Source organism: Gigantopelta aegis, chromosome 9 (genome assembly GCF_016097555.1).
Source record: "Gigantopelta aegis isolate Gae_Host chromosome 9, Gae_host_genome, whole genome shotgun sequence".
In the NCBI taxonomy this organism is placed as follows: Eukaryota; Metazoa; Mollusca; class Gastropoda; order Neomphalida; family Peltospiridae; genus Gigantopelta; species Gigantopelta aegis.
Window position 1 is genome coordinate 17,468,383 of NC_054707.1, and position 27,887 is coordinate 17,496,269.

Genomic DNA, 27,887 nt, shown 5'->3' on the forward strand with positions numbered 1-27,887 from the left:
AGAGAGAGAGAGAGAGAGAGAGAGATACACACACATACACACACACAAACACACACACAAACACAAACACACACACACACACACACAAACACATATACATATACAAATTGCAATTGGTTTGAAGGGGAATTATGGAACACATTTCGTTTCCTGTTTCTTATTTTCGTGCTTATATCCAATTAAGGTTCAAGCACGCTCTCCTGGGCACACACCTCAGCTATCCGGGCTGTTTGTCCAGAACAGCGGGTTAGTGGTTAGTGAGAGAGAAGAGGGTGTAGTGGTCTTACACGTACCCACTGAGTCGCTGAAACCTCGCTCTGGGTGGGAGCCGGTACCGGGTTGCGAACCCTGTACCTACCAGCCTTATGTCCGATGGCTTAACCACGACACCACCGAGGCTGGTTATGGAACACGTGAATGATTTTTTTTAAAATAATAATAATTACAACTGGTCAGAAGTACAACAATGGAAGACACACACACACATACACAGACGTCATCTTATCCTAAAAACTCCAGTGACGTAATAAAATAAATGACCAAGAACACAACAAACAAGAGTCGGTCTAGAACAAGGGAGACAATCCTCCATTCGTCGAGGCACAGCCGCTCGGCGCGCAGACGTTTCGAGTTGATTTGCATACTGTGCATGATGCCGAGGACGGCCTCCAGCTGGTGTTCCAGCCCGGCGTTCTTCGTGTCGGCGTCCGTCACTTCCGTGATTGGCGCGTCCGAAGTGACGCCTAGCGGGATCTTCGGCGCGTCTGCGCACATCAGACTTCCTATGACGTCAATAAATACCTACAAAGGTAAGAAAACATATCAAGTTTATTATACGCCGCAACACTCTCCGAAGTAATAATAATAATAAGAATAATAATAATAATAATATAATAATAATATAATAAAAATAATAAAATTAAATTAAAAAAAGTTTATTATATAACGTAGCTGTGTGGCCGTTTAGATTTATATTCGGTGGAAGTGAGAGTGTATTGGAATTCCCGCCATCCATTTTGTTTTGCTATGCTTTCAAAACTAGTTGAATCTGATTACATTAAATTAAATATAACAGACCAATCAGGAATAAATTCAGATCTATTGGGAATACGGTTGCTGTTTGGAAGTAATACTAATATTGGCGCGTCCGAAGTGACGCCTAGCGGGATTTCCGTTCAGTCTGCGTAGGCCTATATTAGACTTCCTATGACGTCAATAAATACCTACAGAGGTAGGAAAACATATCACATTAAAAAAAAAAAATGATTTAACGACACCACTGGAGCACATTGATTCATTAATCATCGGCTACTGGATGTCAAACATTTGGTAATTTCGACATAGAGTCTTAGAGAGGAAACCAGCCACATGTTTCAATTAGTAGCAAGGGATTTTTTATATGCACCATCCTATAGACAGGATAGCATATACCACAGCTTTTGATATACCAGTTGTGGTGCACTGGCTGGAACGAGAAATAGCCCAATGTGTCCACCGACGGGGATCGATCCCAGACCGACCGCGCATCAAGCGGGCGCTTTTACCACTGGGCTATGTCCTGCCCCGCATATCAAGTTAAAGCTAAAAAAAAATATGGTTGTTCTTTGGTAATAATAATAATAATAATAATAATGACCGGCCTCCGTGGTATAGTGGTTAAGCCATCGGAGTTTAGGTGGGTAGGAATTTGGGCTCCCACCTTGAGTGAGTCGTCCACAACTCAGTGGTAGATGAAAGATGACTATACCGACTTCTCTCTCACTAACCGTTAACCCACTGTCCTGAACAGACAACACGGGCGGATCCAAGGGAGGGGACCAGGGGGATCTGTCCCTCTCTCTTAAAAAATAGTGTCCCCTTTTTGAAGAATTTATTTACAATTTTCATTGAAGTGCCCTTTTCAGGGAGTTGCTCCACGTGTCCTTTTGCCCTTGGTCCCCTCCCTAAAATAAAAAGTTTCCTGGGTCCGCCCTTGAAAACCTTCATTGGATATAACCATGGAAATATGTTAAACATGAAAGAAAATAATAATAATATTTTCATATAAATTATGAAATTTAGTTTTACAGTGAGGAAAATACCCAGTCTGCGGGATAGTTTAAACATTGACTATTAAATTAAAAAGAAAAGGACATTGCACATGTATATTAATTTAAAACCTATAGACAAAGATTAAGGTTTGAAACTGATGCACGAGTTTTAGTTATTCTTTTATTTGCCAAATCTGATGGTTTAAACAATGGAAGTTATTAAGCCTTGTAAGTTTTACCTTTTTGATGACATCGGGGACGTTACAACGACGTCGCCAGGTGTCGCAATAGTGCATCGTGGACAGCGTCAACAGCAGCGATACGGCGACATACACCGTTGTCAGAGAGTAATAAACGCCTGTAACATACAACAGCGGAAGTAAATATTGCATGTTCTTCAAAATATACTGCCTATAGGGTGTGTACTACGAAATAAAATATCGTAGATATCAATAGTAAAACAAGCTGATAAAGCTGCTACATGCAACCTTTTAATTATATTAATTAAGAGCATATATATAATAGTAACAGTATATAAATATATAAAAACCACCCCCCCCCCCCCCCCCCCCATCCGCTTCCTACGCAAGTGTATTATTTTGACAGACCCTGCTGCACTGTAGGATATGACTATTTTGTAATGTACGTACCGAGTTTTGGTAGTGGATATGTAGAACTGGGTAAAATATCACGAATCAGTGTAGACATCAAGATGCTAGCAATCAATAATAGACAACCTGAGGTTGAGAGAAAGAGAAATAATAACGTTATAAAATATATAATTGTAATATATATAAACTCTAGTTTTTTAACATTCATTATAATAACCCCAAAATAAAGCCAAAATTTACTGTACATGATATGTAGTATGGTAAGCTTTTTTTGTCAATAATTATCACCATAAGTTAAAGGTTAAAGTTTGTCTTCTGTAACGATCCAACAAAAGCACATTGTTTTATTGATATTTGGCTATTCCTTGTCAAGCATTTTGGTAATTCTGGCATATAGTCTTAGAGGAAACCCACTACATTCTGTTTCATTTAGCAGCAAGGGATATTTTACATGTACTTTCCCCACAAGCAGGACATCAAATACCATGGTCTTTAATATACCAGTGGTGTGCCATTGCTTCGTACGAGAAAACTCAGATAATGTGATCACCGAGTAGGATTCGATCCTACGATCCAAACACTATAGGTGAACATTCTACCGACTGAGCTGGGTCCCTAAAACAGTTTTCAAATCGTAGAATGTTTTAAAGGATTATGTATGTTAGTTTCTAGGAATTGATGCATGCATAATGTAGCTACCTCTACCCAATGTACCTTTCCACCAAGCGTTATGTACGTTTTAACATTTAAACGCCTTGGCTGTTAGCTTTTGGGAACTGATGCTTGTATGGGCGTAAATACCTCTACCCAATGTACGTTTTCCCCAAAACATTATTTACGTTTTAAAAGCCTCGGTTGTTAGTTGTTGGAAAGTGATACATGCATGGGCGTAAATATCTTTAACCAATGTACTTTTCCACCAAACATTGTGTATGTTTAAACGCTTCGGCTGTTAGCTTTAGGGAACTGATGCATGAATGGGCGTAAATACCACTACACAATGTAAGTTTTCACCAATACTGAATTAACATTTACAAAGCCTATCTATGCCACGGATACATTATTTTAACATGAGCTTACGTTTTCACTGTGTAGGCGGTGTTTATATTATGTTTTAAATCATTTATTTGAAGTGGAAGTTCTGCAAAGTGAGTTTATATATAATAATATCGCATTGCGTGCTAGTTGTTGTGAGGTTTAGGATTCTAGTGCGAGTTATTATTTCATCAGGGATTATTTTTTCCAGTTCTGTAGACTGAATTGTGTTACAAGTTATTGCGTGATCGTAGCGTGATTATATATTTATTCCCAACAGTACGAGTTTTTGAATCACAAACTAATGATTAAACTATGATTTTTTTGTAAAGAGATATTCCTGAGTTTGCTACTTTGTAAGATGTGTTAGACTAATAAAAATATTTCTATGATTAAACTTACATATTGAATATATTTTCTTGTTTAGAATATCAGTGTCTCATTTATACTAAGAGGCAAAAGTTATTGTGATATGGATTGTTTGAAGTAATAAATTTGTGAATGGATTCATGGATGTAAACCAGAGAAAATGTGCTCGAAGAAATGCAACCAAGCAGTTGTTGCAGCGATTGCATGCCTTGTGCAACAAACATGGAATATTCGGAAGAAATGCTGTTCAGTGTTCACCATAAAAGGCCAGACATTCAGTCGCAAATCATTACCATTCTGTGCAGCCTTCAGAAGTCCAGAAGTCAGAAAAACACCATTAGTGAACTGTTTGATGCAATTTCGTCATGCCATGGCTCAATGAAAATGACAGATGGCGAGTCATAGGGATGCTTGAATCTGGGACCTCGCAGCGTGACGTCCACCTAAATTCAACGTCCACAGAAACACCATATGGCACTTATGGCAACGATATCAACAAAACAACCAGGTCAGGGGCCGTCCACGTAGCGGCCGACCACCCGTGACAACCCCTCGCCAAGACACATGGATCCGAACCACGCATCTGTGAAACAGGTTCCAGCTAGCAACCCTCACAGCCCGTACCATCCCTGGCAACAGAGGTTTATCAGCGAGGACAATCCGACGACGTCTACGCATCTACGGCATCCGTGCATGGCGCCCAGCCAGAAGGCCAATCCTGACGCCAGAACATCGACGTCGACGTCTCCAGTGGTGCAGACAACACCTGCGATGGACAGCATGTGACTGGAGACGTGTCCTCTTCACTGATGAATCCCGTTTCCTTCTCCACAGATCTGATGGCAGGGACACGTGTCTATAGACATCAAGGTGAACGTTACGTCACGACATGTGTTCTTGAAGGGGATCGTTTTGGAGGTGGTGGCGTTATGATATGGGGTGGAATTACAGCCACAGGCCGGACCCAGATGGTTGTGACTGAAGGCAATTTGAATGATGTGAGGTACCGAGATGAACGTTTACAAACAACTGTGTTAGCGGTTTTGCAACAGAACGGCCCCGGGATGACATTACAACACGATAACGCCAGACCACACATTGCTAGAGTTGTGCAGCAGTATCTGAATCAGAACAATGTTGATGTGCCACCCTGGCCTGCCAGATCCTCGGATTTGTCACCAATCGAACATGTCTGGGATGAAATGAAGCGACGCTTGCGACGTCTTCCAAATCCTTCAACAACACTGCAGGAACTCCGGCTGATCCTTCCACAGATATGGAATGGCATTCCCAGGAACTTTCTCCAGCGTTTAGTGACCTCAATGAGACGACGGTGCCAGGCCTGTATCAATGCTCAAGGTGAACACACTTGCTACTGACTGTGTGAACTTCGCTCTGGACCCCCTCCAGTGATATGGCTCATTTGCATATGGCAGGTGCGCCCTTTTCATGGACTATTGCTCGTTTCCATACATTCGGACATTCCTCTTTCCATGTTATAACGTTTCATACACGACAGTAAAAACTTATCATCAATTATCTTTGTCTTTTGTGTGTCACAATAACTTTTGCCTTTTAGTATATATTCAATGTGTTTCTGGTCGTCTTAATATGTGTAAGAAGCGCAAACTAGATTTTGTCTTCAAATAATTTCATACGTACAAAAACAAATTATTTTAGAAATAAAATGAAATTTAACTTAGTACAAATATTAGAACGATCAGAAACATGTTTAATATACAGCCACTAACATTTTATTCAGAAAAATATGTGTGATATGTAATTACAATCGTTAAAAGGTTTCTGTTAGTCGATAACGTTTTAAAAATGCAGCAAACTCAGGAATGTCCCTTTAACAAAGTGTCGATGAAAATGTTATAGATAAGAGACAAATGAGCTACAAATGTGGCCGCCAGACAGCGATACTGGTCACAGACCACAATTATTTGCGCTATATGTTTCTATATAGTGTTTGTGACCACAGCACTTTTGTTAACATCAGTATGGCCGTGAATTTGTTTTTATGCACCTTTGCCTGCCTGAAGGGCAACATACTTTGAAAAGTAAAATCCCTGTTGCTAAGCTCTTTCTCCCAGGATATTGGTTTAAACAAACACACCCATTAAACCCGGCCGGAGAACACCCACCGGCTTCGGTGGCGCAGTGGTTAAGCCATGGGACTACAGTGTGGTGGGTACGGGGTTCACAGCCCGGTACCGGCTCCAACCCAGAGCGAGTTCTTAAGGGCTCAATGGGTAGGTGTAAAGCCACTAAAGCCTCTTCTCTCACATTAACCAGTAACCCACTGTCCTGGACAGACAGCCCAGATATCTGAGGTATGTGCCCAGGACAACGTGCTTGAACCTTGATTGGATATAAGCACGAAAATAAGTTGAAATGAAAGGAGAACACTCATTTTACACGAAGGTGTTAATTACTTGCTGTTTATATGGGAAGTATATTTTAAAAATGGTATATTTATCTAATTGTTTAAATTCACAGAATATTTCGACACCTTCATGAATGCGAGCTTAGCGAGAAAAATCGACTTATTTTTGTAACAGAACTGCCCTTTTTTAAAACACGTGCAATATATCGTGCACACCTCTATAGACATTTAAAAGTTAAAGTTGCGTTTTGATTAACGACACCACCAGAGCACATTGATTTATGAATCATCAGAGGGATGTCAAACATTTGACAATAATTCTTACACATAGTCTTAAAGGAAACCTGATAATGTTTTTATTATATATACACTTTCCCACAGAGAGGACAGCATATACCATGACCTTTGATATACCTCTCTAGTGTCTATTGTACGTATATCTTAGCTCAGGAAAGGTTAGTGATATGACACTCATTACCACAGATATCAAGCTTACTTCTGTGGTAATAAAGCGAACACCGCATTTGTCTGTATCTGTTATTTTAATTTTTTTAAAGTTTATTTTGTTTAACGACACCACTAGAGCACATTGATGTATTAATCATCGGCTAATGGATGTCAAACATATGGTCATTTTAACACAGTCATAGAGAGGAAACCCGCTACATGTTTTCCATTCGTGGCAAGGATCTGTTATATGCACCATCCAACAGACAGGATAGCATATACCACGGCCTTTGATATACCAGTCGTAGTGCACTGGCTGTGACGAAAAATAGCCCAATGGGCCCACCGAGGGGGATCGATCTCAGACCGACCGCTCATCAAGCGAGCGCTCTTCCCCTGTGTCTGTAGTTAAGACACAAATGAAAAATCTTCCCAACATTCGTGACATAAACTTGATATCGAATGGCATATTAATAATACACGAAGCCAGACGATTAAGTGGTTCTGTTGCTAAGCTTCGAAAGCGAATATCGTTCGTTTGTTTCATTTCTTATTCCGAAGATGATTTATAATTTAACCAGTGGAGAGAAAGACTACAAAACCAGTCGGGAACACTCGCCTGCATCCAGCTACAAGCTATTATATCCTATGTAGTGATGGCCTGCTATCGTCTGCTTTGACAGATCTGCATCCGAAAATGATAACACGATATTAATAATTTAGTTAGGTTAAACTCAGGTTGATTAATCCATCTATTAATGTCCTACTGTTAAGACTCATTGAAACATGTGTACCTTTAACTTGCAAGATTCTATCTATTTCATAATTCTAGATGTACGACGGTTGGATTTTAGTCAAAAGTGCTCACGGAATGTAAAAACACGATTATTCTTAGACCTAGTAAACAAAGGTTGTTTTTCCTAACAACACCACTAGAGCTTACCGGCTATTAGTTATTAAACATTTAATAATTCTGGCACGTAGTCTTCATCGGAAACCCGCTACATTTTTTTCAGTTAGAAGCAAGGGATCTTTTATATATGCACTTTCACAAACAGAACAACACATACCACGACTTTTGGTGGGGTGATCCCAAGGCTGCTCGATAGGATTTCAGTTGAACAAGCTAGGGTTCAGTGAATTATATAATAGTGGTATGTATTAAAGGAAAGGAAGGAAGAAATGTTTTATTAAACGATGCACTCAACACATTTTAATTTCGGTTATATGGCATCAGGATAATGGTAAAGGACCACACATATAATGAGAGAAGAAACCCGCTGCCACCACGCCATGGACTACACTTTTCGATTAGCATCAATGGATATTTTATATACACCATTACTCGGCCAGGACAGTACATACCGCGGCCGTAGTACACCAACGGTGGAGCACTGACTGGAACAAGAAAGCTAAATGGGCCCATCAACATAACAATGGTTAATCCTAGATTGTCCGCGCATCAGCCGAGCGCTTTATCACTGGGGTACGTTCAGCCACCTCCAACTCCGCCTCCCCTCCCCCCCCCCCCTCCCCCGGCATCAGACGAGCATTTTATCACTGGGGTGGGGGAGCGGGACGTATCCCAGTGGTCGGTCTGGGATCGATCCCTATCGATGGGCCCATTGATCTATTTTTCGTTCCAGCCAGTACACAACGACTGGTATATCAAAGGCCGTGGTATGTACTACCCTGTCTGTGGGATGGTGCATATAAAAGATCCCTTGCTGCTGATCGAAAAGAGTAGCCCATGAAGTGGTGACAGCGGGTTTCCTCTCTCAATAGCTATGTGGTCCATAACCATATGTCTGACGCCATATAACCGTAAAATAAAATACGCTGAATGCGTCGTTAAATAAAACATTTCTTTCTTTCTTTCTTTCTTATCACTGGGCTACGCCAACCCCACACACCACACACCACACACCACACACCACACCACAACACACACCACACACACACACCACACACACACACAACACACACCACACACATACCACACCACACACACCACACACACACGCACCACACACACCACACACACACCACACCACACCACACACCAAACCACACACACACACCAAACACACACACCACATACAAACACCACACACATACACCACACACACACACCAAACACACACACCACACACAAACACCATACACACATACACCACACCACACACACACACACACCACACACACACATACACACCACACATACACACACCACACCACACACATACACACCACACACACATACCACATACACACCACACACACATACCCACACCACACCACACACACATACACACACACATACACACACCACACACACGCCACACACACACGCACATACCACACCACACACACACATCCACACCACACCACACATACACACCACACACACACACCACATCACATACACACACACACCACACACACACATGCACACCACATACACACACATACTCCACACCACACACACACACATATATATATACACACACACCACACACACACACCACACACATACACACACACCACACATACACACCACACACACACATACACACACACACACACACACACACAGACACACGCCACACACACACACACATATACACACACACACACATCCTCCATGTATTAAAGATGTATAAAAGATGACAAACATACCAAAACACGATCTCTCCCTGGCGTTCATTGGCAGGAGAAATTGAAAAGGAACCAGCAATCCCAGCAACGCAACAGGCGTCACGTAGAGGTGTTTGCAGTAAGGACAGTTCCGCTTGACCTTCACCGTGTACGTCACCTGGTCGTACTCGCGACGGAAGTCTTGCTGAGTTGTCTCCCTTTCGTACGCGACTCCCATCACGGACCAGGGCGTGCTGTTGCTCACGGTGGACGCGTTCGTGTCGTCCTCGTACTGTGTTGAAATAGTCAGCGACTGGACGTCGTACGTCTGGGAGGCGAAGGTCAGCCGACATTCCTGCGTGTCCTTCGGAAAATGGGTAAGGTCAAGGTCGCACGCACTCTTCAGTTTGGAAGTCCGAGAAATACTGATGTTTCCGGTGGACGTTACGACTGCCATCTCTGCAACACTGTGTGAATACACATTTTCTGCACTGAAATAGGAAAGAAAATGGATATTATATGTTGTATCATTATAATGTGTTCTGCAGTGGCGAGTTTTCGCGAGCGCTCGAGAGTGATTCAACGTGCAGTTTTGTTTTATTGACTGCGAGCGCTCATCCGGCTGAGTACGTCACACCTCCGTGCTTGGAATACTAAAAGCTAACATGATATAAACGATAGAAACGCTTTACACACCTCACCGTTCATGCAGGGCCGAATTTACAAAGCCTGTTTTAGACTTAAACGCGTGTTGATACATAATTTACTATTCTTAAACGCCTGTTTTAGACTTACACGCGTGTTGATACATAATTTACTATGCTTAAACGCCTGTTTTAGACTTACACGCGTGTTGATACATAATTTACTATGCTTAAACGCCTGCGTTTAAGGAAAACACGCTTCGCAATTTCGGCCCACAGTGTTTAAAGTGGTCCGTCTGTTTATACTTCCGTGAACGTCAAAAATTAGTGAGTTCAATTCTTAAACGACTGGATAAGATAGAATGTAAAGTTTAAAGTTTATTTTGTTTAACGACACTGCTAGAGCACATTGATTTAGTAGGCTAATCATCGGCTGTTTGGTGTCAAAAGTTTGGTAATTTTGAACTACAGTCTTAGAGGGGAAACCCGCTATATATTTCCAGTGATAGCAAAGGATTTTTTTATATGAACCATCACAAACATAATAGCACATACCACGAACTTTGATATATATGAAGAGTTCAGGCGCAAAACGCGATATAAACCATTTTCTTTCTTGTTTTTAGTTAAAGCCATTATTGTATGTCAGTAAGGGCTAATCGTAGGCCCGCTGATTTGGCGCAAAACGCGATTGATCCATATGAAATTGTATTGGGTAAAAAAATCACTTTTACAGAAAATGAAAAATGGATATATCGCGTTTCGCGCCTAAACTCTTCATATATATATATATATATATATATATATATATATATACATATATATATATATATATATATATATATATATATATATATATATAATGTGTGTGTGTGTGTGTGTGTGTGTGTGTGTGTGTGTGTGTGTGTGTGTGTGTGTGTGCACCACCACTCAGACAGAACAGTATATACCACGGTTGTGGTGCACTGGCTGAAACGAGAAATAGCCCTATCGGCCCACTGAAGGGGGGGATTGATCCTAGACCGACCTCGCAGCAAGCGAACGCTTTACCACTGGGCTATATCCCGGCCCCAAGATATACTGTAGACCAGTCTAATCGTTTATATGCGTTCGTCCTCTTAAGTATGTTACAAGAGTCATTAGCAAAAACTAAAGGATGAGAGAAGAAGAAGTTCGTTTTGTTTAACGACACCACTAGAGCACATTAATTGATTGATTAATTAATCATCACCTATTGGATGTCAAACATTTGGTAATTCGAACACGAAGTCATAAGAGGAAACCCGATACAAAAAAAAAAGTTTGTTTTATTTAACGACGCCACTAGAGCACATTGATTTTTTATCTTATCATCGGCTATTGGACGTCAAACATATGGTCATTCTGACACTGTTTTTAGAGGAAACCCGCTGTTGCCACATAGGCTACTCTTTTACGACAGGCAGCAAGGGATCTTTTATTTGCGCTTCCCACAGGCAGGATAGTACAAACCATGGCCTTTGTTGAACCAGTTATGGATCACTAGTCGGTGCAAGTGGTTTACACCTACCCATTGAGCCTTGCGGAGCACTCACTCAGGTTTGGAGTCGGTATCTGGATTAAAAATCTCATGCCTCGATTGGGATCCGAACCCAGTACCTACTAGCCTGTAGACCGATGGCCTAACTACGACGCCACCGAGGCCGGTGAAACCCGATACATTTTTCCTAATGCAGCAAGGGATCTTTTATATGTACTTTCCCACAGACCGGAAAGCATATACCATGGCCTTTGAGCAGTTGTGGTGCACTGGTTGGTACGAGAAAAAAATCCAATCAGTTGAATGGATCCAATGAGGTGGTTCGATCCTGCGACGCAAGCACCTCAAGCGAGCACTCAACCGACTGTGCTAAATTCTGTCTTGGACGGAAGGACAGACACACGTCAGAACCGGCTTGCTCTCGATATTAAGTGATCTTGACCTCGACTTAGAAACAAAATAAGTTTAGGTAAAGCCATCGGACTACAGACTGGTAGGTACAGGGTTCGTAGCCCGTTACCGGCTCCAACCCAAAACGAGTTTTAATCACTCAATGGGTAGGTGTAACACCACTACACCCTCTTCTCTCTCACTAACCACTAACAACTAACCCACTGTCCTGGACAGACAGCCCAGATAGCTGAGATGTGTGTGCCCAGGACAGCGTGCTTGAATCTTAATTGGATATAAACACAAAAATAAGTTCAAATGAAAACAAGGTTTATTAACGTTTCCCCACAGACAACGTAACATAAAAAAGCGGTTTGGAAAGATGAACAGAGAGAAAAAAGAAAGACACAAAAAAATGCAAACCAGCGAGATCCAGAATTTGGGTTTTGAGGATTTTTTTTTTTACAAAAGAAATAATTGAAAAACAATTCTGGCTTTTCAATAAAATAACAAAGCCTTTATTTCCGATTAATACAATTTTTTTTTTTTTAAATGTAATAGTCAGAGTCTTGCATTACTATTATTAATCATTTGTCTACAATACAAACGTGTTTGTCTGTTAATATTTTGATGGAACGCGATCCGTTGGAATACAAATCCCAATGTGCACGCACCTTCGAAGATTAAAAAGTTGATCCCTTAATACTAATTAAAAGAACATGCTACAAGCAAAAAAAATGTATGTCTTTCATTTAATTGTACGTATCGTGTTTCGGCGTAATATCTAGGTGCATATGGATCTATATCCGTTATAACTCTTTTATGTTATTGTTCTTAGCGAAGTAAACTATTGAAACGATTGATCGAGCCAGAGCCGGTTTATTCTAGTAGCACATGTAGCACGTGCTAGGATCCTCGCGCTTCCGGGGGGCCTCGCGGTGATATATTTTTCCCATCTCCCCGAGGGGGTTGCAAAATATATATCTTGGGAAGGGGGCCCCGCTGTTATTTGTGCTACAGGCCCCGCGGATCCTAAAACCGGCTCTGCATCGAACATCCGTCTGACACGTGCTTACATTTGTCACAATAACAAGCACGCCTGTCCTAGAGAAATCTGCACTAGGTAGAACAATATTAAACATGGATTCTTGGTCAAGTATTATTTCTTAAAGGGACAGTCCTGAGTTTGTTGCAATTTTTAAGATGTTATCGACTAACAGAGACTTTTTAACGATTGTAATTACATATCAAATATATTTTTCTGCATAAAATATTAGTGGCTATATATTAAACGTGTTTCTAATCGTTATAATATTTGTACTAGGTTAAATTTCATTTTATTTCCTAAAATATAATATAATATAACGTATGAAATTATTTGAAGACAAAATCCAGTTTGGGCTTCTTACAACTATTAAGACGACCAGAAGCACATTGAAAATGCAGACACTGATATTATAAACAAGAAAATATATTTAATATGCAAGTTTAATCGTAGAAATATTTTATTAGTCGGAAACATCTTACAATGCAGCAAACTCGGGAATGTCCCTTTAAATAAAACGTGTATTGTATTATCTCTATATGTCGATACAATGACGATAGCAAAAGACCACTCGGGGTTTTTTGTAATTATTATTAAGATCATAAAAATATCCTAAATTTACTTCCAATTTTTTGTTCAATATTGGGGCGGGGGAGGATTATTTTTTTATTTTTTTTCAGGACATATTTGGAGGGATGTGGGGGCAATAAAAAAAAATTGGGATGGGCCTTTCTTCTCGGTGCGGACGGGGATGAAAATATAGGTTTCATTTTATTATGGCCTAATACAATACTATATAGTAGTAGCAGTGGCAGTTGAATATCCTGTTGAATACAACACGTATATACTGAACTCCGCTGGTAACGCAATACTCAACAATAACGGCAAGGTAATTAATTGTCTTGGATTCGCCAACATCATCCCTAGATCTAGACAACATGCCTAATGTAGCGCTAACGTCTTCCCTAGATCTATACAACATGCCTAACGTAGCGCTAACGTCGTCCCTAGATCTATACAACATGCCTAACGTAGCGCTAACGTCGTCCCTAGATCTATACGACAGGCCTAACGTAGCCCTAACGTCTTCCCTAGATCTATACCACAGGCCTAACGTAGCGCTAACGTCGTCCCAAGATCTATACGACAGGCCTAACGTAGCCCTAACGTCTTCCCTAGATCTATACCACAGGCCTAACGTAGCGCTAACGTCGTCCCAAGATCTATACGACAGGCCTAACGTAGCGCTGACGTCGTCCCTAGATCTATACAATAGGCCTAACATAGCGCTAACGTCGTCCCTAGATCTATACAACAGGCCTAACGTAGCGCTGACGTCGTCCCTAGATCTATACAACAGGCCTAACATCGCGCTAAAGTCGTCCCTAGATCTATACCACAGGCCTAACGTAGCGCTAACGTCGTCCAAAGATCTAAACGACAGGCCTAACGTAGCGCTAACGTCGTCCCTAACGTCATCTCATGATCTATGAGATACGCTTAGCGTAGCGCTATTGTCATCCCTATATCTATACGACAGGCCTAACGCAGCGCTAACGTCGTCCCTAACGTCATCTCATGATCTATGAGATACGCTTAGCGTAGCGCTATTGTCATCCCAATATCTATACGACATGCCTAATAACGTAGGCCTAACGTTGTCCCTAGATCTATACAACAGGCCTAACGTAGCGCTAACGTCGTCCCTAACGTCATCCCATGATCTATGAGATACGCTTAGCGTAGCGCTATTGTCATCCCTAGATCTATACGACAGGCCTAACGCAGCGCTAACGTTGTCCCTAGATCTATATGACAGGCCTAACGTAGCGCTGACGTCGTCCCAAGATCTATACAACAGGCCTAATAACGTAGCGCTAACGTCGTCCCTAGATCTATACGACAGGTCTAACGCAGTGCTAACGTTGTCTCTAGATCTATATGACAGGCCTAATGTAGCGCTGACGTCGTCCCAAGATCTATACGAGAGGCCTAATAACGTAGCGCTAACGTTGTCCCTAGATCTATATGACAGGCCTAATAACGCAGCGCTAACGTTGTCCCTAGATCTATATGACAGGTCTAATAACGCAGAGCTAAAGTTGTCCCTAGATCTATACGACAGGCCTAATAACGTAGCGCTAATGTCATTCCTAGATCTATACGACAGGTCTAACGCAGCGCTAACGTTGTCCCTAGATCTATATGACAGGCCTAACGTAGCGCTGACGTCGTCCCAAGATCTATACGACAGGCCTAATAACGTAGCGCTAACGTCGTCCCAAGATCGCTAACGTCCTTCCTAGATCTATACGACAACGTCCCTAGATCGCTAACGTCGTTCCTAGATCTATACGACAGGCCTAACGTAGCGCTAACGTCGTCCTCAGATCTATACGACAGGCCTAACGTAGCGCTAACGTCGTCCTCAGATCTATACGATAGGCCTAACGTAGCGCTAACATCGACATGGTTTTATGTAAAATGAGATGTAGGCGAAAGTTTCCGTTACAATCATCCCTAGAACATCTAATTGCAATACAATCTAATGCTGCCAACTACCTTCAGAAAGTTGGCCAATTTTCTGTTGTCACGACTTCTTACGACTGCCCAGTCTAAGCGCTCTTACAAGTCAGTTCTCATCATATCCCATTAGAATGTTTTATTTAACGACGCATTCAACACATTTTATTTACGGTTATATGGCCTCATCCCCTGCGCGTGCTGTAACCTCACCGTGGTGCAGGGGTGTAACATTCTCCTTGAGAATGGCCAATACAGCACAAATTGAAGTTTAGAGTAAAAGTCAGTATCTATCTGTGATATTTGTATTTGTATTTTTGCACAGTTCTTTACATTGTTTTTATTCATATCTTGAATTTTTATGTTGATGTTGATCATCACCTTATTTGTTACCATTACCATAGTTTGACACCCAATAGCCGATGTATTTGTCGTGCTGGGGTGTCGTTAAACATTCATTCATTCATTCATTCATTCGTACATATGGCGTCAGACATATGGTTAAGGACCACACACATTTTGAGAGGAAACCCGCTGTCGCCACTACATGGGCTACTCTTTCCGATTAGCAGCAAGGGATCTTTTATTTGCGCTTCCCACAGGCAGGATAGCACAAACCATGGCCTTTGTTGAACCAGTTATGGATCACTGGTCGGTGCAAGTGGTTTACACCTACCCATTGAGCCTTGCGGAGCACTCACTCAGGGTTTGGAGTCGGTATCTGGATTAAAAATCCCATGTCTCGACTGGGATCCGAACCCAGTATCTACCAGCCTGTATACCAATGGCCTAACCAAGACGCCACCGAGGCCGGTCCATATCCCATTAATGCACCCGTTGAGAGTTTAGTTGGAAAATGACAACGCAACCGTTGAGTTGGCCAACTTGTTGTAGACAGATGGTAGTCTGTGCCTAGAATAACGTATTTCATATTGGACACCCATTACAATTATCCGACTGAGTTCATTGTTCAAAACCGGCCTCGGTGGCGTCGTGGTTAGGCCATCGGTCTACAGACTGGTAGGTACTGGGTTCGGATCCCAGTCGAGGCATGGGATTTTTAATCCAGATACCGACTCCAAACCCTGAGTGAGTGTTCCGCAAGGCTCAATGGGTAGGTGTAAACCACTTGCACCGACTAGTGATCCATAACTGTTTCAACAAAGGCCATGGTTTGTGCTATCCTGCCTGTGGGAAGCGCAAATAAAAGATCCCTTGCTGCTAATCGGAAAGAGTAGCCCATGTAGTGGCGACAGCGGGTTTCCTCTCAAAATATGTGTGGTCCTTAACCATATGTCTGACGCCATATAACCGTAAATAAAATGTGTCGAGTGCGTCGTTAAATAAAACATTTCTTTCTTTCATGGTTCAACGTCTATTTTTATCGATGTAGTAGTGATTAAGATCGCGTGCTGATAAATGCCATGTGAATCGGTACAGTAGGTTCAAACCCTGTCAGTTAAAGGGACACTCCTGAGTTTTCTGTAAGTTTTTGAGATGTCGACAAACAGAGGCTTTGTAACGAATGTATTTACATATCAAGTATATGTTTTCTGCATAAAATATTAGTGGCTGTATATTAACGTGTTTCTGATCGATCTAATATTTGGACTAGGTTAAAATTCAGTTTATTTGCTAAAAATATAAATATTTCGTTTTGTACGTACGAAATTATGTGAAGACAAAATCCAATTTGGGCTTCTTACAAATATTAAGACGACCGACCAGAAGCACATTGACTATACAGACACTGATATTTTAAACAAGAAAAAATATTTTATATATAAGTTTAATCGTAAAAATATTTTATTAGTCGGAAACATCTTACAATGCAGGAAACTCAGGAATGTCCCTTTAACATCTTGTGGTTTTAGGTATTACTAAACCAAATAACTTCCGGCTGGGTCAAAGTTCGAGGTGCACCGAACTTTTGATAGAAAAGTTGATTTGTGATAAATGTGAGTGTGTTGGTTGTAAAAAAAAATAGTTTCATCTGCGCAAAAAACAATGTAATTGTATTTTATCTAGTGCCAGTGTGTCAAGTAAGCTTGTGACATGTATGGATATTTGTAAAATAAAGTACTAGAATTTTGTGCGGAACTAGGGTAGTAATAGACGCTACCCGTTATTTCTAAAATCAGCAGCTTGACTCCTATTTTTTCCCGATTCACTTTAAGGGTGAAGGGTGGTAGTATTTATATCCGTGGTGTTTATATCGATTGATACGCTGCAGGTAGAAGTTTTAGCCACATGTGTTATTATTGTCGTCTATGGGATTTGATTTGGTAGTATACACCCTTTATATATTTACTTACAGTGTCCTCTAGTCCTCTCCTGTTTACATATGCAAGAATAGGGAAAGAAATAATAGTTTAATATTTGTTCAAAACTGTCAACTCCAATGATGTCACCGACTTTTAGTTGGATAATTTTCGACTTCTCTCATAACCGTAAATTTACATATTGATAACCAGCACCGCCATCGTATAAAGACACTTGACACCCTTGCCGAAATATAGTTAAAGTTAAAGTTTGGTTTTTAGTAACTACACCACTAGAGCAGATTGAATTATTAATCATCGGTTACTGGATGTCAAACATTTGGTAATTTTGAAACATAGTCTTAGGGAGGATACCCTATACATTTTTTCATTAGTAGCGAGGGATCTTTTATATGCACCATCTCAAAGACAGGATAGCACATACCACGGCCTTTGATATACCAGTTGTGGTGCACTGGTTGGAACGAGAAATAACTCAAATGGGCCCACCGACGGGGATCGATCCCAAACCGACCGCGCATCAAGTGAGCCACTCCAAAACAGTCGGGGAAAATGTATGCTCAACAAAATTAATTAGGGACCATTAGATATTTTAAGCATTTTTCTTTAGGCATTTGATACAAAAGACATTTGGTGCATTTGTGTTCATTGTTAACATTGGCAACTGAACATTAACAACACAGGTCAAATAACGATTCTGAACAAAATTGCGCTCTCACAATATAACAGTAAATCTGAATGATAAAATCGTAACACGTGATCAGAGCCTTCTCTCTGCACAGTGCAGAGTGGAATGGGCATTTTACACAATAGTGATTGATTCTATGAATCTCTATCTAGAGCCTCGTCAGTAAGAGGACAGTCACTCCTGAGGAGATATTTTACTGCAGCTTTCACCGCGGCAAAGAGGACTGCCGTGGACAGAGCTCATTAGCATAAGGAAGGAAATGTTTTATTTAACGACGCACTCAGCACATTTTATTTACTGTTATATGTCATCGGACATATGGTTAAGGACCACACAGATATTGAGAGAGGAAACCCGCTGTCGCCACTTCGTGGGCTACTCTTTTCGATCAGCAGCAAGGGATCTTTTATATGCACCATCCCACAGACAGGATAGTACATACCACGTCCTTTAATACACCAGTTGTGGAGCACTTGCTGGAACGACAAATAGCCCAATGGGCCCACCGACGGGAATCGATCCTAGATCGATCGCGCATCAGGCGAGCGCTGTACCACTGAGCTACATCCCTCCGCAGTAGAATAAGTGCAGTTGTTATGCTATGCACTCATGAATGATACCAGGTGTTTGCGAAAGGTGATGGTATCAGGTGATCACGAAAGGTGAACATATCCTGCACCAAACACTCTGATTGTTTGACATTAAAAAGTATATCTGTTGAGTACAAATTAAAATATGGATTTCAGTTATAATTAGAACTAATTATTTGAAATTAAACAGTTTATCTGTTGAATAAAAATAAAAATATGGATTTCAGTTATAATTACAACTAATTGTTTGACATTAAACACAAAAACAGCATACCTGTTGAGTTTAAATTAAAATAAAGTTTTCAGTTTTAATTACAACTGATTATTTGACATTAAACAGTATATACCTGTTGAGTGAAAATTTTAAAAATGGATTTCAGTTCTAATTGCAACTAATTATTTGACATTAAACAGTGTATACCTGTTGAGTATAAATTTAAATATGGATTTCAGTTCTAATTACAACTGATTATTTGACATTAAGCAGTATATACCTGTAAATATAAATTAAAATATGGATTTCAGTTCTAATTGCAACTGATTATTTGACATTGAACAGTATATACCTGTTGCTGAGGACGATGTTGGGAGTCCAGATCGCCGTCGTTGGGACGCTGATGTAGTTGAGCTCGCCGAAGTCGTCCGAGTTCCACGTGAGGCGATCATCGTGCCAGTTTGTCCACATGTGGAACTCGCCTTCCAGACTTCCAGAGAACTCATCCTGAGAATGTGAGCAACTAATACAGATTTAATATGAACACATATATAGAGAAAGAGAGGGCGCTACAGGGGCGTTCGAACCTCCAGTATATGTGCCAAGCGGTTATCATGCACGAAATATAAAATATAACACACTCGTAAGGAGTGTATCGGGTCTTGTTTCATGTACAAGATGCTATTACTGTACGACATAGAGAATGATGCATGAGTACTCGGGCCGTTGTACACGATTTACGTTGAGTTGTTGCCAAATATATTTAACGAGCGCAGGCGTTGTATCATTTTGGAAACCATGAGTTATAAAAAAAGTTTGTTTTGTTTAACGACACCCCTAGAGCACATTGATTTATTAATCATCGGCTATTGGATTTCAAACATTTGGTACTTTTGACAGTTGGTACTTTTAACATAGTCTTAGACAGGAAATCCTATACATTTTTCCGTTAGTAGCAAGGAATATTTTATATGCATCATCCCACAGATAGGACTGGACATACCATGGCCTTTGATATTCCAGTCGTGGTGCACTGGCTGGAACGAGAAATAGCCCAATGTGCCCAACGACTGGGATCGATCCCAGGCATCAGTTTAAGTAAAAATAATTTAGAGCATAAATCCAACTTATTATGAACATTTATATATGTACACGGCCGTACTTAGAGACGTGGTACGAAAAAGTGTCCCTTCTAGTTCGAAAGTTCCCTTTTGCCATTTCGGAAAAGACCCTCTATTGCTGTCTTTTTGAACTGACGTCCCTTTATTTAAAGGTTAATTGCGGTCCTGGTATATCATGCACGAAAAATAAAATATGAAGCACCCATAAGCAGTGTATCATATGCTTTGTTACACATCCTTCCAGAACTGCCAGAGTGTAAGATAATGTTCGGTAAGGTAACTAGTTTAACGTGCTCATATACCAGGGGCGTAGCGTGAGCTGGGGGGGAGGGGTTCGAATATGAACCAAGTGGACTATTTTGTTTTTGCACCACTAAACTCCATATGTATAAACCTATATGTTTTAGTTCTGAAAGCGGGCCATTTGCTTCAGCGGGGGATGGTTCGTCCGACACCCACCCCCACCCCCCAGCCTACGCCCCTGTATACCACTACGGTTTCGAACACGCCTGTCACGGGCTTAGACTCTGACATCGCCAGTGACTAAGTCCGGGCCAGGATAGGTGGGGTAAGTTCGAAGCATTTACCTGGAGGCGAAGGTTCGTGATGAAAGGTCGATGCCCCTGAGAATCTTACTTTTTTCTTTCTTTTTTTTTTTACTTCAGAAAATAGCATACACATCTCAGGGTTTAATTTGTATAGTGTTTCATTTGTTTATAATGCCCCCCCCCCCCCCCCCCCCCCCCCCCCCCCCCCCCCCCCCCCCCCCCCCCCCTAGAATTTTGATGAGGTTACTGCAGTTTATACACGGGGAATAATAGCTCAGGTGTAGACGTTTTACTTAATTAAACATAAACATGATAAAACTGCTTATCTAAAGCCGCCACATGGCTTAACAGACCACGACTGTATTATCCCAAATAATCTATTATAAGGCCACAGACCATAATTAATTTCGCTATATGTTTCTATATAGCCTTAGTGGCTATAACATTTTTATTAATATCAGCAGGCCCGTGGATTTTGGTATGTACCTTTGCCTGCCTGGGGGACACATACCCTGAAAAGGACAACCCCTGTTGTCCAGCTCTTTCTCCCAGCATATTGGTTTAAAAACAAACACACCCTCTAAACCTGGCCGGAGTACACCCATTTTACACAAAAAGCACTACTTTTGCATGGGCCGGAATTACCACAAACAAGTCTTCAATGTCAACAAGTTACACATGTTTACAAACTACATGCTTTCCCCTGTCACTTCAGTCAAATAGATGGCACTTCAAAGCTGTCTGTCATGAAATAATCACAGTCAAACAGCTGACTACTTGCGCGGACAAATTTCCGGACAACCACTTGGGAAGATAACTGTGATCTGAGGCCATAAAGCGGGTCGGGATGTTGCTCAGTCTTACTACACAGATGTCATCTGCCATTGAAACCCATGTTAAATTGCTCAACTCCAAATGAAGATTGCCAATAGAACGGGTTCTCGGTGGCATCAAAAACATACACCATTGCGAACATACATTATATAAGCATTTATTTTCACTCTAAAATAGAGGACATTTCAGTCTCAGTTTGTGTGTTATATGACCGCATCTGGCTGTATTACCGGTCCGAACAGGTGGTTCATTAACCGATTCACTCCGACTGTTTCTTGCGCTATACACCCATGTCCCAAAAGGTCAATGCACAATATTACAAAATAACATGGGCAAAATACAGCCAGAAGGCTTACCATTAAACATGCATATTGTTTCAATTCTTCACTATTTCCTAGAAGTGAATATGTGAGCCATAACATGTGTCACAATTAGGAACTATAGTGAATTAGTGAACTCTAACCCGGAAGTCAACTGTGTAGTGAGACCTAAAGCGCTCCACTGATGCGTGGTCGATTTAGGATCTATCCCCGTTGGTGGGCCCATTGGGCTAATTTTCGTTCCAGCCAGTGCACCACGACTAGTATATCAAATGCTGTGGTACATGCTATCCTGTATGTGGGATCTTGCAAATAAAAAATATCCCTTGCTATTAATGGAAAAATGTAGCGGGTTTCCTCTCTAAGACTATATGCCAGAATTACCAAATGTTTGACATCCCATAGCCGATGATGGGGCGGGACATAGCCCAGTGGTAAAGCGATCGTTTGATGCGCTGTCGGTTTGGGATCGATCCCCATCAGTGGGCCCATTGGGCTATTTCTCGCTCCAGCCAGTGCACCACGACTGGTATATCAAAGGCCGTGGTATGTGCTATCCTGTCTATGGTGCATATAAAAGATCCCTTGCTGCTAATCGAATAGAGTATCCCATGAAGTGGCGACAGCGGGTTTCCTCCCTCAATGTCTGTGTGGTCCTTAACCATATGTCTGACGCCATATAACCGTAAATATAATGTGTTGAGTGCGTTGTTAAGTAAAACATTTCCTTCCTTCAATAGCCGATGATTAATACATCAATGTGCTCTAGTGCTTTAACTATTACAAAACCTGTGTTAGGTTTCATCTCTATAAAGAAGTTTGTTTTGTTTAACGATACCACTAGAGCACATTGCTTAATTAATAATCGGCTATTGGATGTCAAACATTTGGTAATTCTGACTCGTAGTCATTAGAGGAAATCCGCTACATTTTTTCTAATTCAGCAAGGGATATTTTATATGCACTTTCCCACAGACAGGAAAGCACATACCACGGCTTTTTCAAGTTGTGGTGCACTGGTTGGAACGAGAAAAAACCCAATCAGCTGAATGGATTGATCTGCTGGTTCGATCCTGCTACGCAAGCACCTCAAGCGATCACTCAATGGACTGAGCTAAATCCCGCCCCCTGTATAAAGAGACCACATGTGCATACATCAGTGACCAGTTAATGCAGGTTTCACTGTCAGGCTTCGTGAAGAACCAGTTAGGAATTATCCATTGCTAGTGTACCGTGACGTGTATGTAATGATATACTCCCACCAGACCTCCCCGCGCTAATATACATTGTGATTATGAAGGCTACGGTACTAATGCATGACAGCTGGTATTCATATAAACACACATTAACGGTAACACAACAATGACGGTTTCTTGGCGGCCGTTTATTTTGTAATTCGTCAATGTTTCAAAATAAATAAACCGTGTAAATCGTGTACACCACAATGAGGATTTCTTTTCTGTTGTATCATTTACTATAAATATATATATATATATTATTTTATCATAACTTCGCATTCGTCAATTTAAGTTTGTTTTATTTAACGACGCCACTAGAGCACATTGATTTTTTATCTTATCATCGGCTATTGGACGTCAAACAGATGGTCATTCTGACCCTACAGTTGTAATACTAATTCATACCCCTCCCCACCCTCAACTGTTGCCGGTGTCTTCAGACGCCTATGCTAATATTATGTAGGATTCAAAATATGAAAATATTTTAAATAAATGTGTTTTCAGGTGCGTAGGAACGTCATCTGGAGTGGGGGCACAGACTCTAGTGGATGGAGGGGGTGGTGGGCGCAGTCTCAAATGGAGTGGCACAAGCTATATTTTTATCATTAATTATACAGAGTACGGTAGATAAAAATGTAGTAGTGTTGGTATAAAGTGCTTCTACTGGCAGTAGCTAGTAGTGGTGTAACAATACATCGAACTATCGATATGTTGCGATAGTCAGTGCGTCGATAGCAATGCATCGATAGTTAATTCATCAATCGATAACTATCGCAATCGTTTGTTCAACTATCGGTAGTTTCGATAGTATGCATAGTGAAATATGGTCTACGACCAATGCATGATTTTACTACCTAGTGACATTATTACAGATAACTGTAAAAACAAACACAAATATACGTACATACGCACGTACACTCACACAGATAAACACACACACACACACACACACACACACACACACACACACATACATACAATGACATACATACAATGACATACATACATACATACATACATACATACATACATATTGGAAAACTGAGATAAATAGTTTTGTGAAATATCTATTCATATTACTGTTAAACAGCGATTTAAGTATTCACAATAGTATTGCAATACTAGTGCAATAGTACTATCACTATTGCAACACTATCACAATAGTATTTTAAGTATTGCAATAATATTGCAATAGTAAAACTGACCGCAATTGTCACCCCTAGTAGCTAATGGGAATTTTCCTACAAGCTCGGTTGGTAGAGCGCTGGACTTAGAGTCTGTGGCTCAAATCCCCTCAGTGGAGGTTGATATTTTTGTTATAAAAAAAACACGTACATTTTCGTTCTCGAGTTGGGACACAGAGCCCCCACCCCCCCCCCCCCCCCCCACCCCACCCATCCATGGGCCCCCGATCCTTACGTGCCTGTATAAAATTATGTGTTCATAAGTCACTGTTCAAATCTTGTTCCAGCCAGTGCTCCACAACTGGCGTAACAGAGGCTGTGGTATGTACTATCCTATAAAAGATCCCTTGCTGCCAATCAAAAAGAGTAGCCCATGAAGTGGCGACAGCGGGTTTCCTCTCTCAACATCTGTGTGGTCCTTAACCATAAGACTGACGCCATATCACCGTAAATATATTGTGCTGAGTGCATCGTTAAATAAAACATTTTTATTCTTCCTGTTCAAATCGGTACTTACTATGTGGATGACCTTGACCAGACTGAGGTGAAAGTTCACGTGTGTCGTGAACGAGTCGTTGGTGAACGGCCGGGCTGTACGTATGTAGTCCTTGAAGAGATTTCGCTGAAGAGTTTCCTCTGGAAAGCGTCCAGAACCTGTCACACAAATAAAATCATTAATAATTAACTCCTACAGCATTCGGCGTGTCTTTAGGTATTAACATGTGGGGAACAGGGACGTAGGCTGGGGGTAGATCAGGGTGTTCAAGGGAACTCCACCGCTAAGACTAAAACTAATTTTTCGGTGCAATATTAGGCTATTCATATGAGGTCCAAGGATATTGCAGAAAACAAAGGTCCGCTAAGTTCATATTCGAACACTAATCACCCACCCACCCATTCCCCAGGTTCAGACTTTGATGCGCCCTTGAAGATTTAAAGTTTGTTTTGTTTTGTTTTACGACACCACTAGAGTACATTGATTTATTAATCATCGGCTATTGGATGTCAAACATTTGGTCATTTTGACATATAGCCTTACAGAGGATACTCGCTACATTGTTCCATTAGTAGCAAGGGGTCTTTTATATGCATCATCCCACAGAAAAAGCCCAATGGGCCCACTGACGGGGATCGATCCGAGACCGATCCCGCATCAGGCGAGCGCTTTACCATTGGGTCACGTTCCACGAGAATCACAAGAAGAAAAAGAAATAAATGTTGTTTTGTGGGGGTTTTCACCACGAACTAAATACATTTTTATCTAAGGTTATATGGCCTCAGACATATTAAGGACCACAGAGATGAGAGAGGAAACTACTGCACTACTGAGTAAAGAGACAAGAACAATTTAAATGATTGGATAATTAATTTTAAAACATGCGAAATCTACGTAAGTTGAGAAATACTATTAATTATGCAAAGATAATTATAAGAGGAAAAAAACACAATTACTATGCGACGTCGTTATGAATTGTTTGGCAAGTTACAAAATAAAAAGTACAAAGATAATTAACTTAAAATTAATAAAATTAGTGGGTTTTCTTCGCAAAATATCTTCTCCAAAATGTGTATATTTATGTACCTTTTAATATATGACCGGCCTCGGTGGTGTTGTGGTTAAGCCATCGGACATAAGGCTGGTGGATACAGGGTTCGCAGCCCGGTACCGGCTCCCACCCAGAGCGAGTTTTAACGACTCAGTGGGTAGGTGTAAGGATACTACACACCCTTCTCTCTCACTAACAATTAACAACTAACAACTAACCCACTGTTTTGGACAAACAGCCCAGATAGCTGAGGTAGGTGTGTGTGTGTGTGTGTGTGTGTGTGTGTGTGTGTGTGTGTGTGTGTGTGTGTGTGTGTGTGTGTGTGCCCAGAACAGCGTGCTTGAACCTTAATTGGATATAAGCACGGAAATAAGTTGAAATGAAATGAAATTTGATATTTGTCCAAACATTTTCCCTATTGTCCGTCTGTATTACAAAAGTGACAGCTACAAATGTCCGTTTGTCGTGTCGTGAAGTATAGATTCTGAAGACTATTATTACATGGCCTTGGTGTTACTCAAATTAACGTTTCCTGGCAGTGCTTGATAAGTCAACCCCCCTGGAGATCTAGTGTTACAGTTCAGAATTATGTTGATGGTTCCCTAAGTACTGAAATCATGAATAAAATGTGTGAAAGGACTTACTTTGAATAAATTTGAGTTTGTTTTCAAATACGCACTATCGTTTGATTATAATCAGGCGCGGATCCAGGATTTTTAAATAGGGGGGGGCGAGGGCGCGAAGCGCCCGAGATTCCAAGGGGGGTCCGGCATGCTCCCCCGCGAAATTTTGAAATTTAAGTGGCCTGAAACGCGATTTCCTCGCATCTGAGTAACAAAATAACTATATTAACGTATGTTATGGTATTGTCATACTGTTTTTGTTATCTTCAAAATTGGGAAATAAGTGCATTTTTGTGTAATTCCACTCTAGTGTATGCTATAGTTAAAACAAAATAATAACTTGACCCCAAAAATAGGGGGGGGGGGGGCCGGGCCCCTTGGGCCCCCCACTAAATCCGCGCCTGATAATAAACAAGTGCACTACATTATGTGTGTGTGTGTGTGTGTGTGTGTGTGTGTGTGTGTGTGTGTATACATATATATATACATATATATATATATATACATATATACATACATACATATATACATTCATACATACATACATACATACATACATACATACATACATACATACATACATACATACATACATACATACATACAGAGATAGATAGATAGATAAATAGATATATCAGGAAAGTACAAGTTTTCCATTAGTAGAACGAAATCTTTTATATGCACCATGCCACACAGGATAGCACATACCACGGTCTTTGATATACCGGTCGTGGTGTACTGGCTGGAACGAGAAATAGCACAATGTGCCCACCGAAATTTAACTAAGTCGCGTATTGAACTCCAAACTGTTTTATAAACCATGGCTATAGCTTAAAGGGACATTCCTGAGTTTGCTTCATTATAAGATGTTTCCGACTAATAAACTACTTCTACGATTAAATTTACATATTAAATATATTTTCTTGTTTAGAATACCAGTGTCTGTATATTCAATGTGTTTCTGGTTGTCTTAATATTTCTAAGAAGCCCAGACTGGATTTTGTCTTCAAATAATTTCGTACGTACGAAAAAACTATATTTTAGGAAATAAAATTAAAT

At 40.8% G+C, this 27,887-nt stretch overlaps 1 protein-coding gene across 1 annotated transcript; it reads right to left on the minus strand.

The window, feature by feature from the left end:
• Positions 1-501: 501 nt before the first annotated feature.
• Positions 502-25,556, minus strand: LOC121381480 (neuronal acetylcholine receptor subunit non-alpha-3-like). Its single transcript, XM_041510798.1, has 7 exons — positions 25,553-25,556; positions 25,176-25,312; positions 19,766-19,920; positions 9,561-10,009; positions 8,227-8,279; positions 4,728-4,901; positions 502-801 (listed from the first exon to the last, which is right to left on the minus strand). The coding sequence occupies exons 1-7, from the start codon at positions 25,554-25,556 to the stop codon at positions 502-504; spliced, it is 1,272 nt and encodes a 423-aa protein (XP_041366732.1).
• Between the last annotated feature and the right edge of the window lie 2,331 nt (positions 25,557-27,887).